At 38.5% G+C, this 17,944-nt stretch overlaps 2 protein-coding genes across 5 annotated transcripts in view; one reads left to right on the top strand and one right to left on the bottom strand.

Annotated features, from left to right (window-relative positions):
• Window positions 1-17,944, top strand: part of LOC101800169 (uncharacterized) — a 421,465-nt gene that overhangs the window by 364,769 nt on the left and 38,752 nt on the right. For all 3 annotated transcript variants that reach the window (XM_072023988.1, XM_072023989.1, XM_072023990.1), the window contains one exon: window positions 1,328-1,412. In XM_072023988.1, coding sequence (XP_071880089.1) covers window positions 1,328-1,355 — 28 coding nt within the window. In that variant the 3' untranslated portion in view covers window positions 1,356-1,412. The remainder of the gene's footprint in view (window positions 1-1,327; window positions 1,413-17,944) is intronic.
• Window positions 1-17,944, bottom strand: part of SHISA9 (shisa family member 9) — a 181,427-nt gene that overhangs the window by 135,548 nt on the left and 27,935 nt on the right. The window lies entirely within an intron of this gene.

The following is a 17,944-nucleotide window of genomic DNA, read 5'->3' on the forward strand; positions in this document are numbered from 1 at the left end:
TCAGTGACAGTCAAACAGCTGGTTTTGTTCTTACAGTCAAGCATTGCTTACCAGTCAGGAGGAAAGGAGATAGAAGGATCTTCCACAAAATGAAGGGCGAATAGCAACATGCTGTCTATAATGGTGTCAATGGGACAAATTTATTTTTTCTTTAAACAAAAAGGCTGGTAGGTTTATCTGGTTAAATCGCTGCGTATTTGCAAAAAAAAAAAAATGGTTACTTTGGAAAGCCCAGGTTTTCGTGCACTCACTAGTTAACCATCAAAACGGCACCAGATTCTCTCCATGTGGGAGATGAATCTTGAACTTCTAGTTATGGGACAGTATTTGCCAAATGGTTATTGCACAGAGACACGTGGGGATGTACCTCGCCATGCCACAGCCTGGAAACTGGAGAACAAGCAGGAGGTCACCTGCCTGCAGCTCTGTGCACTAAAAGCTGAGGAAGTTCCCCCTGTAGAAGTGATGTTCTGTGGTGTGGTAACAATCAGTTACCGGTGCAATCCCACTGTGAAAATGTCATGTATAATACTCCCAAGATGAGGGCTAACCAGCCCTCATTGCTCTCTGGGTAATCAAAAGAATGGAGTTCAGACTGCTCTCATGCACTCTTGCATATGTAAATCCCTTTCAAGTTGACATAAGTTGCATGTTCATGTAAACTTGAGCACAGGGATATGTAGGCTTCTTAAAAATGCTTCTGGAAGGTTTTCTCCTGGGAGTCACAAGAAATTGCAGTGAATTTCCACTCCTAGTCTTGAAACAAATACCTGCAAGCCTTTTGTGTCTTGTTTTCATGAGAGTTGTAATTATTCATTTTTAAAACTCTAGCTGTTTGCAGTCAGGTAGATAAGAGTACTTTCCTTTCAGTAGAAACACTGCCTCTGCTATCTAACTGATAATCAGATCAGATCCAGAGCCTGAAGATGCATCTCCAATGAGTTTGGACTTTCTCTGGAAACTGTAGTTAAAAGCATTCTCGTATCTTTTAAATCCACTTAAACCTTCTCCTCATGTAAAGCCAAATCTTATCTATAATATTGATCAAGTTTAAAACAAGTAGCATTTCCTTAAAAGGACGTGTGTATTTTTTTTTCTTTAAAAACTTTATTCACATTCCTATAAGTTCTTGCAAAGTCTAGCAACCTTGTAGTATTGAATGCTGCAGTGTGAAATCATCCTTATCTCCTTATTTGCTTGCAGGATCAGTGTCTTATTTTTGGTACTAGATGATTTTACCTGGAAAACTTAATGCAGAAAACCTCAAAACTGTATTGTTGCCTTGACAGTGACCCTCGACTTAAAAGGAATGTTTTGTTTGTTACAGCTCCTCATTTCCTTGGCTGCTTCCCTGACACCAGTCTATACGTGCAGAAACAGGAATTGTCTGTCTCAGAAGAGAAGGGGCAGAGGTAGGATCTGTTTTATTTCGTAGATGGAAAATGGCTAAGTCCTTCTTAGCCAAATATTTCTTGTTTAGCTCTACGTTGAACAAAGTGCTTTGAACGCATAGTTAACATGAAGTGTTTGAGTAAGGCTGTTGGAACCAAAGTAACTATGAAAAAAATGCTGCAAATGTACATCTCCTTTACAAAATCTGTCTAAAGAATTATTCTATTCTAATATTTCACTGTTTTGAAATTGAATTTGAATATAGTTTGAACATCTGATTCAGAGAATCATAACTTCATATGCACATTTCAGTGTTTGAAATATACAGCCCTGAAGAAGGGGAAAGACCCCTCCACATTTGTCTATGAGAATTATAAACTGTGACAAAGGTGTAACAAAAGCCAGTGAACCTTTATAAACCCCATGTAGCTGATTTACCTCCTTTCCCTGGAAGGAGATGCATCTAGCTTTATGAGACACCATTCTAGCTGCTTAATATGCGGGCTAATGCTGTTGGTGAGCATGGTTATTGTTGATATATATTATATCAATAAAATATGTGAAAAAGAGCAAGACCCGTTCACAAAGGGATTGGAAACTACAGGAAGTCATACAAGGTCAGGTAGAATCTCCCACCTCATGCTTAGCTTTTATTTGTTTCATTTTACATATGGTATCTTTAATAAATAAAAAAAGTAAAAGAGGCTCAATTTTATTTTAACATGTTAGAAGTAGAAAAAGTGTGTGTGGCAGGAATTTTCTGTAGCAGACAATGGTGCCTGGAGTGCATGGCTTCTTGGCTAGAGCTGGTTCATGTCTGGCCAGTTCACGTTGCCTGCAGTGAAAGGTTTCAACTCCATCTAAACCCACCTTTAGAAATTACCTGTGCACATACCTTATGCTAGCCGTTAGCACAAGCCAGGGGCAAAAGCTCTCTCAATGTCTGCTTTTCTTTTTAACACAGAATTTGAGCTTACTAGGACTTCTGTCCAAGTGAGGTAAGGCTGGTCTGACAGATTAAAAACAAGCACTGACTGCCACCTCTGTTTGTGTTGTCTTTAAATTTATCTCTTCTACATTTAGAAGTTCAGAGAAAATGTTGCAGAGGCTATCAGGCAGGAAAGAGAGAACTTATTTAATTTCAGGGCCTGACTGGTTTCCAGGCTGCTTCTTGCTCCCTTACCCTACACTGTGTGACTCTCCTCAGGCTCTCCTCGTGCTGAGGCGTGACATCTATTAACTGGGGTGAAGTGATGCAAGTGTTTACATGCAAGTGATGACTTTCACCCCGGTCAAATCTTGTGAAACGCTGAGCACTAAAACCAGTAGGAAGAGAGGATGGCTGGCACTTTCAGGCATGGTCTCTATAGATTTTCCTAAGAAACTCTCTTGTGCTTTACATGTTAGCTCAGTGATATATTTCATTCTTAATTGAGAGAAACTGTTTGTTATTCAGAAAAAAAAAATGTAAAATTGCTTCTATTGGTAGATAGGTAACGGCAACTATGGGTTTTCTGATGTTTTTGGAGTTTCTTGTTTTAGTTGTTTTGTTTTTTAAAGACTGATCTTGGCCAAAGGCTGGTAGACAGAAAATATATTGGCATCTTTTCTTTCAGCAGATTGGACTCAGAATTTGGAACTAACCTTGGTATTAGATGTTTCCAGGTAGTTGATAAATGAGCATCAAAATCCATTTTCTTAGCAATCAAGAACAGTAGAGGCAATTATTGTCTTTTAAAGACATAACAATAATGGGCTCATAATTACAGAGTCAAGGTCATCAGAAACTGAAAAGAAACAGTATAGTGCCTCTGCTGTTAGAACTGTTACTTCAAGTTTATAATGTCCTATATATTTCTTTAAGAACCTTTTGCATCTCTTTGAAAAAAAGATCTTTAAGGCTGATAAGACCTTGACCTGCTTGCAAATCTAATGCAGTATTGGATTATCTCTTTTGTCTCCTTTTTGCTGATTGGAAAGTATTATTTGTCCCTGAATGCCAAGGACGGTTCTGCAAAATTGGCTGAACAAATGAACCAGTAACCCCAACCTGTATGTTTATCCTCAAGAAAACAATATAGAAAAAATAGCTGTGTGTGTATACAGAGACAGAGAAAAGACTTATTTTCCCTGATATCGTCTCTGACATTTTTGAATAACTTATACTCAAAAAGCAAAAGTAAAAATGTTGCCTTGAAAATAAAATAAAAGCTATTTAAATGCCAAATCCTAGTCAAAAGATCTTAGTGCTCTGCAGACTGGATGGCTGACCTTCAGAGAAGCCACACTGCAGTAAATAGGCAGGAGGAGAGAAGGGACTGGAGCAGGTTGGAGGAGGCGTGCTTGATGCTGTGGTCATGTCTCTGCAATTTCTTGTGATTGCCAGCCCCAGAGGGCAGTGGAAGCCACGCAATACTCCAGTGTTGGTAATCTAGTAGCACCAGCTGCTCCAGAATGGGAGAAGGGGGACGTGCTGTCTCCGAGTCTGATTCATTTGGCCCAATGTGCATGCATGCCTTGAAATGCTGTAAACCAGAAAGCCATAAAACTTGCACACAAAATTCTCAAAAGATGAAGCTTAACTTATAGGAAATTTAGGCTATTGTACTTATACTCCATTGGCTGAAATCTGCTTGAAACTCCTTTTTTGGGAGTTTTGGGAATCTTTCAGAAACTCAAGCTATAATATTAAGTAAGATAGGGTCTCTGTCTCAGCTGCAGCGTTAGCACAGATGTCCAGCCTACGCACTGGTTTGTACGGTCTCTGATACAGCAGCACTGCCCCATGGGTCTGGACATGGCTTCGGGAAAACACGGGCAATAAAATGTTCCTGGCAAGTGGTTTGGATGGGGCCACCCATCGTGGTACATGACAACTGTTAGCTCTGTGGCCGTACTGTTTGACATCAAGCCAGCTTGCTGGTGTAGTCATAAGCTCATGGGTCTTGTCAGTGCTGAGAAGTCTGGCTTGCCTGTGTTGTCCTGTCTCACTTGCTCTACCGTTTCAAGACACGTCTCAGTTACTGGTTCATGTTTTTTAGAACTGGTAAATGTTTTTTAGAAACTTGAACCTAAACTTTTGTCATCTCTGGGAGAAGTTCTGCAATATGCTGAGACAAGTCACTCTATACTGCCAGCTGCTCCAGGGTTTGCACAGGGAGGAGAGCACAAAGAGCAGCACGACATATTTGGGGCATAACTTGGTCTCAGAGTCCTGGAGACCAAGGGCTGTAACTTGTATATAGTGCCCTGGAGCACCATAAGTGAAAAGAGTTTCAATGTTGAGTCAGAAAAATGGGCTGCAAGTCTAAAGGCTAAAGCATGGAGAGCATCTTCTGGGTGCACCAAGAAGTTCCATGTTTAAGTCCTCTGTTGCAGAGCAAGGCACAGGGCTCAGCTTTATGGATACAGCTCTAGGTGTTGAGAAGAGAAGAGAAAACCCCAGAACCTGCCACTTCAGGTTATTTAGGAGAGAAGTAAAACAAAATAAGTTCTGTATCTGTAATTGTTTATTATGGTAGTGTAGGAAATCTGTTTTTTCAAATGGCAGAAGTATAGCTGCTCAGTATTGTGTAAGAAGCATTATATGCTTTTACAAGTCTGTCCCATATCGATTATTCTTGATTTCATTTGTCAATTAAATTATCTTTATTTCTATTCAGTATTTGAAAAAGTGAGCTAAAAATAGATTGTTATATTCAGTTAAAATCAGCAAAGTGCTACATTCTGAAGATTCTTGGTTTTATTTTGGAGAAGCGGGATTTTGGATGTTTTAATTGTCAATTTAAAGAACTACCCTAAAACTACATAAAGCTATTTTAATTTCTTGATTTAAGTACATGGAGAAATAAACTTTCATTGCATATTGATTCTTTGGTCTGAAAGCAACAGATTAATATTTCATATTATTTAGTTTATATATACTGTAATTAAGGCTGATACACTGTAATCAGTCTGCTTCAAATCATCTTCTAGAGTGTCTCGTAAATTAGACTGAATCCTGTTTACTTTTCCTTTTAGTACTGATATGAAAAAATAATTTTCATTAAAAAAAAAAAACAAACACATGCAAAACAATATATCTGAATCCACCAGCCATGACACACATTTAATATAAGACAGAAAAGCTATGGGTAGGCACATTATTGTCTTTTTTTAATCTATCATGCTGTTGCTTCCTCTCGAAGATATGCACAAAGTAAATGCAGGGCCCTATTGTTAGACAAAGTTCAGTCCCAGCAGATCCAGCTTGTGATCCAGCTCAGATGAGCTTTGTTTGCAAAGCTGCAGTTTTCCCTCCACCACCACATAACATAATGCTGTACCCATCAGATGTAGAATGAGATTCTAGCAGACCTTATAATGCTGGATAGCAGCATATATAGAAGAAGTTTTAGTCCCTAAATGTAGATGGTAGAAGAGTTTTGCGAGCACTTGACTGGAAAAGTGCTATATCCAATATACTGAGGATGCTGATTGATGTCAGATTCTGACTGGTGGCTGAGAGCTGAGGCTCCCACAAGTTGTGTATTCATCATTCCTTACAAATGAGCAAAAAGTTATAGAATGAGCAAAGCCCTGAGGGCTTGTCCAAAGACAAGCAGGGTTTTAGCCAATGAAGTCACTGACAATCGCCTAGCTATGGCTCATTGGAGATAACCATATAGTGAAGGCTGCTTGTGACTTTTGAAATATTTAACTTGAAATAGTGTAATCAGATGGGACACTGACTGAAAACTGTAGAGAGCTCACTGCATGTATGTTATGAATACAACAATTAAATACCTGTGAGTTTTACAGCATGTCAAATATAGGCACCCTGCATTGGAAACACGCCTCCTCCGATTTTTCCTTCATAGGAAATTTCTGTCACAAAACATTTTATTCAGCACTTAAACCATTGTTCAGGGTTATTTTCACCGTAAGACAATCTGTTGAACTTGAATATATTTGTCATCTTTAATCTTCCTAGAACATTGTACGGGACATTCACATTTCCCGTTTTGTTATTAAAACCACCATTCAAAATAGCAAGCTTGTATTTATGAAGAATTCTGTTCATCCAACTACCAGACATCTATACACTCCAGAAAACGGATTTTTGTATGTTTTCATACGTTATGAAATGGGATGGCTGACATAGCACCAAAACAGCACTTCACCTCCCATACTATCTCTTCTCCCAAATTCCTTTTACAGCACATTTTCCACCCAATCTACCTTCACTCTCTTGCATGTCCCCCCCTTCTAAGTTTGAAGAACCCTTTGCCCTAACATGGCCAGATCACAAATAACTGCAACTAGACTCATCTCTGTTGCCAAGTGTTCAGTTTATGTTGTTTGCTCCTCATTCCTGATGAAAAAATGTTGTCTGTGGAGCAGAAGCTATGCTTGTCACAGTTGTTTTGTGTGTTGTTGTTTTTTTTTTTTTTTCTGTTCTGCTTTAATTGCAGTTTAAACTCAGTTAGGTCACCAGAATTCTGGTGAAAATTTAATGCTATAAGGAAGCAGGCTTGATGGTTTTCATCAGACTAGTTAGATTACGTTTTTATCCTGAACTAGTATGTGTGACTTTCTTTAAAAACAAGGATTATGCTGGCTGCAGATTTGAAGAGCACGTGAAGGATCACTGAAGTAGGCATGCATGCAGCACTGCAACAAACTAAGTAAACCATACTTTGTGTCTCTGACTTGCAAATACAGATATTCATTTGAAAAATAACTTCCAGGCACTGTTGTAGACTGATAGCACTTCAGAAAAAATCACAGATATTGCAAGTAGAAAAAGTATAAATAAATCATTAAACTACGGCATTAGTTTTGGTTACGGGGCTTTGCATTTATTTAAAATAGCTGACAAGATGCAGTTATGCAAAGCTTTCTAGTGGAATGTGTAGCATAATTCTGGAAGAGTCTTGCTGTGAAGACTGCCTGACTTTTTGTTAGGAATGTAAAGTTCACTTGTACCACTGGACACATCTGAATCATCATTCTTAAAATGCTAGACTTGGTGTTCCCTCCACTTTAACTCAATCTATGTATTAATATCCATCTGGAGATTTACAACTCCTGTACCACAAAGTTTCCCTGGAGATGCTGAAAAATATTATCTAAGCAGAAAGAGTAATATATTGTATCATCCGAGATTTCCAGATATCTGGCAGTCAAGTAGGAGCAGTGATGTCTCACAGCAATTCTAACGCATGCTAAAATGAATACAGGGGCATGCACAGAGCAGTAAATTGCCCTGTGAGTTGAGCATATCTTAAAGGCCTCAGACTTGCTATGCAGTGTGTCTTACCCCTGCTTTCCTCCTGAGATTTCCATGACAGCTACCTGCATGCCTAAAGTGTTCATTACAGGGAGCTGGGGTATGGGTGTCCCTCATTTGATAGTGACATCAATGTGACTTCAATGGGTTAAGACTTCACTATAAAACTACAAATTTCAAAACCGAAAAATACTGAGAGGGCTAGTCAAACTATATAAGTGAAGTGCGTGAAAAATAAGTAAACTTTTTTTTTCCCCAGTTTTCAAGTTGAAAATGTAAGGCACTACTTTGTCAAGAAATTCCTTTGTTTAGCTTTGGCTTTGTCATTTGTGATGGTACCAGCCATCCTCACCCTGTTTCATGTGGCTAACAACACCAGCTGGGTATAAACCAAAGCCTCCCTGCAAGCACTGAGCTCTGGAGAAGTTCACGTTGAGCTTCAACGCAACACAGGAGATAAAGCTAATTTTCGTGGGGAACAATTTTTGGTCTGGGTTCACAGTGAAACTACCTATGTTATGAAAAAAGATACAGAGGTAAAAAGACAGCAGAGACTCCAAATTTCTGGAAGTCCAAATATCAGTACTAGTCTGGTATCTGTCAGGGACTTAAACTTAGATTACGTTGAAAGACTTGACAGAAATACTGTCAAGGAATTGGACATCAGCAAATATTCAGGACAGAAATAAGATCTGTCCCATAGCATGCAAGATACCATAATCTCTCAGAAATGTACTAGCGCATTTGACAAATGAAGTTTCAGATTTCCAGCTGTTTAAAATTATTTTCAATAAAATGTCATCTTTTTACACTTGCCTTCCATTCCAGAATTATGTGATGGCATTGAATATTCAATATATTTAAATCAGAAAATAGGATGATTGTGGCTATGAAAAAAAAAAAAGGTCGACTGGCATATAATTAATCGTTTATTTTAGTCTACTTGACATTGTAAATGCAAACTCCTGCTAATAGACTTTAGACAAACAGATTTTGATTTATAAAAAAAGAAAAAAAGAGTTAAAGATTTTTTCTAATACTTTTATTACTGTATACTTTTTGAACTTTGTTTGATTTTTATAACTTGCACCATTTTCCTCATGGAATAGCTTCCATGACTAGAAAATAATGCACAGTAGTTCACATATGTTTGTTTATGTGAGTATTTAAACAAGTTTGTTTATTGTTTAAATACTTAAATATAAAATACTTTAAATTGTTTGGTTTTTAAATACTCACAAGTTTGTTTAAATACTTCATTTCTCCCTGGTTTTGCCTTCTGCAGTTATCACAGCAAATAAGGTTAAAGTCAGGAATGCCGTTGAAGAATATTAGTACTTTTTTGCATCTTCTATTTTAATGTATATTTATAGTAGAAATTGTAATAATTTGGTTGAAGAACAGAGGCAAGTTACATGGCATAGGTACAAGAACAACACAGGCTTCGTGTTTCTGAGTCCAACTACACAAATCATTCTTAACATTATTTGTTAATTATTGTCTGCTGATCACAACTGAAACAAAATGAGGCAAGGCCAGCAGTACCAAAGGAGTATCTCTGTGTAAAGCTGAATTCCCAGAGCAAACGGGCAGTTCTGATTCTCAGGTGGAACATGGCTTTACACTATTTTCTACCTTGCAGAGAATTTCTTTGCACAATATGTAACTCCTAGGTCACACTGAACATTTGGCTATGGAAACCAGAAGCACAGTTTAGCAATGCTGCTTTGTAGGCTTTGCAGGATTGGTAGCAGCTGGCCCAAATTAGAGAAACCCACATCATGCTCTGCTTTAGATTGCAGAAACCAATACAAAGCTCCCTTGTCTGGAATGGAAGAAGTCCAAAAAGCTGCCAGGCACCTTTACCCTGCTGCTAATCAGACAGTGAGGAAGTGGGCCATATTCCTGCGCAGAACCATCACCAGTAGTGCCATGCCTGGTTTGTGTTCACAGGACATTTCACTTCAGATTAAGCAGTCTAGATTGTAATGTTTGACTTCAAAGGATTTTGTGGAGTATAAACATTAATACATTCATTAATAGAAATCATAATATAATGCAAACACAATTAGTTTAAAGTCAATTTATATTTAATGACATAGCAGTTATCAAAGCTCAATTACTCTAATTAGAATTTTATTCAGTAAGGCAAAGAAAGTGTTTGCTCAGCATTTTACTGGATGAGTCCCAAAGACAAATGGTGATTTAGGTTGTGGGTTTTTTTAACCAAGTTTCTTATTTGTACATTCCCAGAAAAGAAATGAGATGTCATTTATCTGCCTTTAGTAAAGTATCTCAATAATCTTTACATAATAGTAGCAAAATACCTGCATCATAGCAGTTTGTGAAATCAACTAATTCATGGGCATCTTATATACTTGGTAATGCACTTCTTACATCCCTCGTCAGTCAGTGAGATGTTTCTTGCTACAACCTGCTTTAGAGTTTATTCCTGCATTTGAAAGTACTGACTTGTAGCATAAAAGTACATAAAACTTACTAAGCATTTTCATGGTAGTTTATTCTGTGTTAAATTTGTTTTCACTGAACGCAGGTAGGGCTGCAGTAACTATTTATTGTAATAAAATCCACGATCAGCTTCTCCATGGTCCTTGGTGAGGTTATGGAGCAAATTCCCTATAAAGCCATTTCTAAACACATGAAAGGCAAGAAGGTGATTGGGAGCAGCCAGTGGGGATTTAGAATGGGCAAATCATGCCTGACCAACCTCATTGCTCTCTCAGATGAGGAAACTGCACTGTAGAAGAGAGGGGGGCAATGGATGTTGGATAACTTGATTTTTAGAACAGACTTTGTCCCAGACTGCCACAGTCTCCTGGTGGCCAGTATCTAATAGGGTCCTCAGGGACTAGCAGTGGGACCAATACTATTTAACGTCTCCAGTAATGATCGGAGGGATGGGTTGAAGTACATTCTCTGCAAGTGTGTGCACAAAACCAAGTTGGGGAGAGTGCTCAATATGCTGGAGGGCAGGGCTACTCTTCAGAGGGTCCTGGACAGGCTGAAGAAATGGGCTGAGCAGGACTCCATGGAGTTAAACAAGACCAAGTGGGAGATCTTGTGTATGTGAAAGGATCCCATGGCACAGTGGAAGCTGTAAGGATGTTGCTCTGCAGAACAGTGTCAAATATTGTGGCGGGGCCCCCAGAAAAGTTACAGAACTGCTGAGGTGTTCAAGACTTGGTTAGACGTGGCCCTGAGCAACCTCATCTATTCAGACCTTGTCTGAGCACAAGGTTGGACTGGACATCCTCTGAAGTTTCCCTACCCCCTAAACTATGATTCTATAACTATATGTTGTTTCCTGTATAGTTCACTGTGTATGAGTGAAGACTTTGAAGAACATAGCATTTATTTAAGTTAATTTAGGTAATTATTATGCAGAGTACTATTCGATGGCTACTGCAATGTCGTCATATTATTTTCTGTGAGTTATAAAATTCTTCCTACTCTGAAAAAAACTGTTTCATTAACTTCTGCTCCAAACTAGTGACACAAATATTTAATAACTTCTCTAATTTCTCGCTGGAATACTGATCAATGTGTTTCTGTGCCCTTTCTAGGAGATTAGAGGACACAGCATAACATTAAATGTCTGTACAATTATTTGAAAGATGTGAGAAAAGGCCACAGTCTTAAAAACAGGCCCATCTTATTAAAGACAGGCTATAGCAATATAGAGATGCTACTTTAAAAAATAAATAATGAAATCCTGAAATGGACATGGACATGGACATGGGAAGGGTTGGTACTACGGCTGTTCATGTGTTACTATGCACTGTAATACAGAAGTAAAGGTCGTCTTGAACAGGTAACCTGTAGCAAATTATCCACTGCCTGTCTCTCCTGTCTGGTAATACTGGATCCCCATTTGCAATGGCTTTTAGAACTCCCTGATGAATATTCTAGATGGATACTAAGCAACCATTCTCATGCAATGATCATGTAGTTCCATTCCACATGATACATAAACATGACCTGTTTATACAGGTGCATCTCATGTCCAGCCTAGGACAGTTTTTTGTTTTGGTTTGTTGTTTGTTTGGTTGCTTTTTTTGTTTGTTTTCTCCACCTGAAAGGATAATAGATTTAGAGTTAATTACAACTGGCAGCTAAAGTCGTCCTCTAGGATAGTTCTGACAGCCAGGGGTTATAGAGTCATGCGGGATGTTCAGGCCACACACCTGCTTTCTTGGAAATGCCGTCTCCAGCTGCAGGAGCACAGCCACACAGATCACTGGGACAGGATGTGAAACTGTGCCCACAGAATCCACGTATTCCAGGAAAAATAATAAAGTGTTTAAATTACTATGCCATGAGAAAGGGAACCGACATACAGGATTACAAACTAATCATTACTAGAAATCAGGAAATCAGTTATAAAAATTTTAGGAATTAAAGTGCAGCTTGCTAACTTTTCCCCTCAATCATTAAGTCATTTGTTTATTTTACACTGCACCTTCTGTACAAAATTGTTAAATACCAATGAAAGGCCTCAGTCTGCTCAGCTAACTGGTGTGCCTGGATGCTATGTGTTTTACCAGTAGTATAGACATTTTCTGCAACACAGGCTGTGGAAATGAGAGAATTTGAAAGCTCTCTTAAAATGGATTGTCTTTAGTTACAAGAACTTCAGGAACACCTCAAAAGATAGAGGCCTGTATTCACAGGCCATGCTCATGGCGCTAGAAGACTTCCAGCTTGTCAGAAAGTGACTGGAGAAGTACAGTGGTAGTGCCTAGCTAGCTGCAGTGCCTTTTTTTTTTTTTTTTTTTTCCCCAACAGTCTGTTGTACTGAGCGTGGTGACCCTTGCACAGCACGCTCCAGAAAGCATTCTTTCTGCAGCCCTACATTGAGTCAATTTTCTCATGGATAAGACAGAGCCTTTAAGAGCATTCCTATGCCCAGCTGGTCCTGACATCGAAATTATAATGTAATTTTGAAGTACCCTTCCCTTACTCTACCCTACAGTTTGAAAATTCTCTTATAAAGTGGCACATTGTGGTCATGGGTAGGTAACTTCTCTAAGTCTAGTTAAATTCATCTTTAAATCCAAAGTGGGATTTGTGTGTATATGTGTATATATATACACATCATTGTAGTACAATATTTAGTGACTATTTTATACAGCTAATACAAATACTATCAACTAACTATATATAAAAATAGTATACAATATTTAAGAACTTTTCAAGGCAAGGGTATTTGATTCTTTCATACCAATGAATAAAATGTGAGAGATAATGCTATCCGACTATATTTCAAGGTCATTGAGTGTATTCCTGTTTCCCTCTTCTGTCACTGTTGGTGGCAAAAGATCTTAATTGCAGGCAGCTTTCCAGAGAGAAAATGCAGCAGGTTTATAATTTTGTTTTTGTCAAGGTGCTGCATCTTGTAGCCTGACTATGAGCAGAACAAAGGAAGCCTTCAGCTCTCCGGATCTTGAATTAGTCTAGATCCTGGCATAAGTCATGAATGTCTTATTGGGCTTTTTCTAATCCATCAGATGATTGTATTTCATGTTCTACTGTAAATCTGCTGAATTAATTAAAATCTATATCCTTCCAAAATTTGCTATTAGAAAAGCTGTATGGAAAGAAGGTCCTCTCTCACCAGTTGGTTCCATGGTGATAATGCTATGAATTGTAGTATAAACATAAGTTCAAAAGTTCCTAATATTTATAAAAATGCCATTAGAAACGCTTGTCTGACAGGGAAAAAAAAAAAAAGAAAAGGAGCCTATTGTTTTTATTTAGAAAACATTATTATGGAAGAGCTGAATATCCGCTTTGCACAGTGTGGTCATTGAGACTGCTGAGTTCATTCCGGGGTTGCCTGATTGCCTGCAGATGCTGAAAGAAAAACAAAACAAAACAAAAAAAAACTAAAAGAGTGTTTGCATCTTCCAAAAGGAAGCAAGGCAAAAAAGTTTGGCCATGGGCTCCACGGCAAAGTGAACTTTTACTCATTTTCAAGGTGCTCTGTGAAGGCTGTTGGCGGTGCAGCATTGGCACCCTGCAGACCACATCCCTCATCGTCACCACCAGGGCTTGCATTACCGTTACTGGTATTCTGCTGGCCATAAATGAAAGGTCGTTGGCCAGGAAAGAAACACAACTTTGTTTCATTCTTTTATGCTTTTTGGATTGAAACCTCATTTCTATTGAATGCTATTTGGATGAGTGTTAATGGTTTTCAGTTAGAAACCACAAGGTTGTCTCTGGCTGCGTACTCCCTCCTCTCTTGTACCTGCCTCACAGAGCTCCCGGGGACTTGAGAAAACCATGTCAGAGAAGACAATTTCCAGTATAGGCATAAATTATTGAGAGATTTCTAAGTTGGTAGCGGAAAATTGAGAAAAATATCAACACAAACCTCCCATTTCTCATTTGTCCCTCATGTTATTGAGGAACTGAACTATTTTATTCAAGGCATAGAATTAAACCAGTTATTTAAAATGCCTGCGAGGACAAGCAAATACGTTGTTTCATTTGTCTAGAACCATCAGTCAAGTACTCTCTGTAAAATAGTGGCCACATTACTAAAACAATGAAGAGATTAAAATTTACTACGTTTTAGGCTGACAAAACAGAAAAGAGGAACATAAAATGAACTGATTAAATTAAAACCTTTGATTAGCTTTTCTAGGACAAATTACTCTCCTAGTCTATTATGTCTGTACACACATATGAAGAACATGGGATTAATGTACAATTACTTTATCACTATGCAAGTTCTGTTGGTACATTGAAATATGTGAATGGATTTGCTTTGTGTAATTCAGAGCTATTGGGAAATCAGCAAGAAAGAAACTCAGAGGTCCTTAAAGGAATTAAGAGTCCTTAAGAAAATAGCCATTAATTTAGGGGTGCCCGCTTCCTGGCTCAAATCTGATTAGCAGGCTTATTTCTCTCGTATTTCAAACTCGGAAGGACATTAAATTGTTGAAAACAAACCTTGTGTCTACAGGAGAAGAAATATGAGCTGCCTGCAGCTACAAGTGGAGGGATGCCAGCAAAAGAGCTTGCTCATAGCCCCGAGCTGTAGCCAGCTTCCCTGGTGTTCTTCCAGGCCTATTTTATAAGGCCCCTCTGAGGACTAGATGAGGAGAACTGGTCTGACTTTAACTACATTTACAGGTGTTTTGTTATGTTGTTTTTGTTTTTCCCCGTTTTTTTAAAGCCCCAGCAGCCCTTCAGTCTGACTCAGAAGACAGTCGTCAAGCAGCAATGCAGTTGTAATGGTGGGAAGGAGGGCAGTGATGCTCTTCAGTAAAGAGGCAGGAAAAGGAAAAGGGTTAGGGGCTGAGATGAGCACATTGAGCCAACAATACTGCTGGAAATATCTGGTTGACACCACGGTCACACAGAACAGAAAGATGCATCTCACCTGAACCACAGGCTCTCTGCAATGTACCTGAGGCATGCGGGTCACCAAGTACCTCACTGCGGGTTAAGGTAGTCATAGGGTGGGAGAAGAGAGCATGGGGTATGGTGAATGCACCACCTGGGGCTCGGCGCTGAGACAGCTGTAATTGGGTAGGAAAACCTTTTGTTTTGTCTGTCCAAAAAGCAACAAAAGTGCAGGATTCACTAGAGGATGGTTTTGAGGGACTTGCTAGCCATGTTTGGCACCACTCGCCGCATTCCTGTGCAGGACAATGGGAACAAGGTGATTGCAATGCCTTGTGATACAGAGTAAGGACAGGATGAGCCAGCAGCAGAAGTAGGGCCTGGCAGGTGGAGGCAGTACCCACACCGGGACAGGAGACACCTGGGCTGCTGTTCACCCCTGAGCCATCACAACGTGACACCCTCTTCTTCTTATGTAAGAAAATAATTTGCACAGCTAATGATTCTGTCTATCACCCTGTTAATAAAAGAGCAATAACAAAACCTGTGGGTGTACTATAAATGGAAGGCATGCTGCCCCCTCATCGTCCTCAACAAAGTCTCCACAAAAAGCTAAGTTCTTAGCTCTGCAGGAGGAGCTGATGGAGAAGCACTCACAGTGTGAGCAGGATGGCTTTCTTATGCCCAACGCAAACATGGTTTTACTCCGAAGGTTTTGTTTTCTACTCCCAGCTTAGTTGATTTCCTAATTTGACCTACTTCATACTGAATAGCTTTTTAGTGTGGGCACCACTGGCACCTACTGAACGGGGGACTTGCACACCCCCGTATGAATCAGCAGCAGTTCCCATAGGAACAGTTGGCCAAGTTGTGTGTTTATTTATTGAAGGCTATGGGACAGAAATGTAAAAGTTTTGGTTGGAAACATTCAGCCTGTGGATTATGTTTACCGTTGTCATATATTGTACGGAATTGGACATGCTGAAATATTTCCAGTTACATTAGCTCATAAAGTTAACTTACAAAAATATTGTGCTGAAATGCTTCTAATCAGTGGAGGTTTTCTTAAGCTCAAGTATTATCTGCTGTGAACTAGGGGATCTGTAAGCTAATTTTATTGCTGTATGTCTACTGTTCATTTGACTACTGATTTTGTTGATATGGACTTACTATAGATAGTGAAAAGGCTCTTAATTACTTGAGAAATACTTGAGCCTCTTCACTGTTATTATAGCGATGTTTCATACTGAAAACACTGCCATGACCATTGTAGGTAGAAACCTTAAATTGATGGTAATGTCACTGATACAGTAAACCACAGCCATAAATTTGTTCAGAAGAACATGGTATGTGATCTTTAACTGCTTATTTTATGTTCCCGTTTATGTAATTATCTTGCCATTTTAAGTTGGTGTCAGAAATTACTGTTTTGGAAATATTTTTAAATCCACTGATCATTCATGAAATGCAATTATTCACTTATTTTAACACAAACAATTCATAATATATTAAATTTTTAGTATATGTTAGAATAATAGGGCTTTTGTTGTATCCATGTTTGCAAAATCAGGACTGGTATAAGTGTAAATGGTTTGAGACTTGAGATGTACACAGTATAATTGTCAGAAACAGACAGAATAGTTGTTGCTGTGCACGTTTCTGACTTGTTTCATTCCCTAATGAAGCTGTGTGTAAAGGTGTTGGAATTGTGGCCAGTAGTCTCTAGTTTGTATTGAAAACTAGGACAGAAATTTCAGATACATTAAGAAATAGAAAATAACTAATACTGTTTCTCTAAAGTTCACCTTCAGAACACAGAGCTGAAAAGATCATGTACCATATGCTACCTTGAACAGTGCTTATGCTGTACATTTCCAAACAGTACATGATGTACAATGAAACTACTGTGCAGGCACTTAGCAGACACAGGATTAAACCTGGTTCATGTTATGAAGTGAAGTAATAACAATTAGCACATTTCCTAGGTGGGAGCAACCCAGACAAGGAGGTCATTGCTCAAGGGACTGGGTAAAGGAAAAATAAAACTGTGGCTACGTGATGAAAAGGTAATGAAAGTTACTTTACGCTGTGTAGCTGGTGTATTATTTTGGACGGTTGCCCAAAATTGACATTGGCTGTAATCCATTTTTTAAAGCTTGAAGCACCACTGTAAGATTACAAAGTTGATATTGAAGTCAACAGGAGAGAAAACAAAAAGGCAAGAGGAACTGTAATTAAAAAGAAAAAAAAAATACGTCTATCAATATGATCTCAGAAATTCCACATACAGGTTTTTTCCTCTGAATTCACTGCACGTTCATGCTCTGAAATAGTCAAAAATATGCTCTGAAATAGTCAAAAAAGCTGTTCACCAGATATTTGAGAAGTATGTGGCCTATGCACAGTGTTTTTACGTAATATGTCACACTGAGCATATATTGTTCAGGAAAATAAAATATGAGTCTGAGAACCAAAAATGTGTTTTTAGTTTTGCCTAATGTTAAGGATTTGGGTCATTTTGTGTTTTAGTTTTTCATTGTAGCTGTGTGGAACAGAAGAGGGAAGGATTAACATTGTCCTCTGAGGGGGCTCTTTGATTATTTTTGCATAGAAATGACTAAAGCAATAACTTGGGAAAAAAAAAAAAAAAGCCAAAAGCAGTCCTATTTGTTCATTCCTTTCTAATAATTTAATTTATTTCTGTAATAGTCCATTACACTTTGTTTGTCTTCTATCAATCTCTGTTTATCTAGATAAATAAGTAACTGATATAGTCCCCCATATATAAATGTCAGATAACATACAGTTTAAGTAACTTTCTCTCTCAAAAACAGTCACGTGGATTTTAGCTTCGAAAATAATCGAGATTATCTGAGTGAGCTTTTCTCACGTGTATACTAACAGTGT

This window comes from Anas platyrhynchos, chromosome 15, assembly GCF_047663525.1.
Source record: "Anas platyrhynchos isolate ZD024472 breed Pekin duck chromosome 15, IASCAAS_PekinDuck_T2T, whole genome shotgun sequence".
Lineage (NCBI taxonomy): Eukaryota > Metazoa > Chordata > Aves > Anseriformes > Anatidae > Anas > Anas platyrhynchos.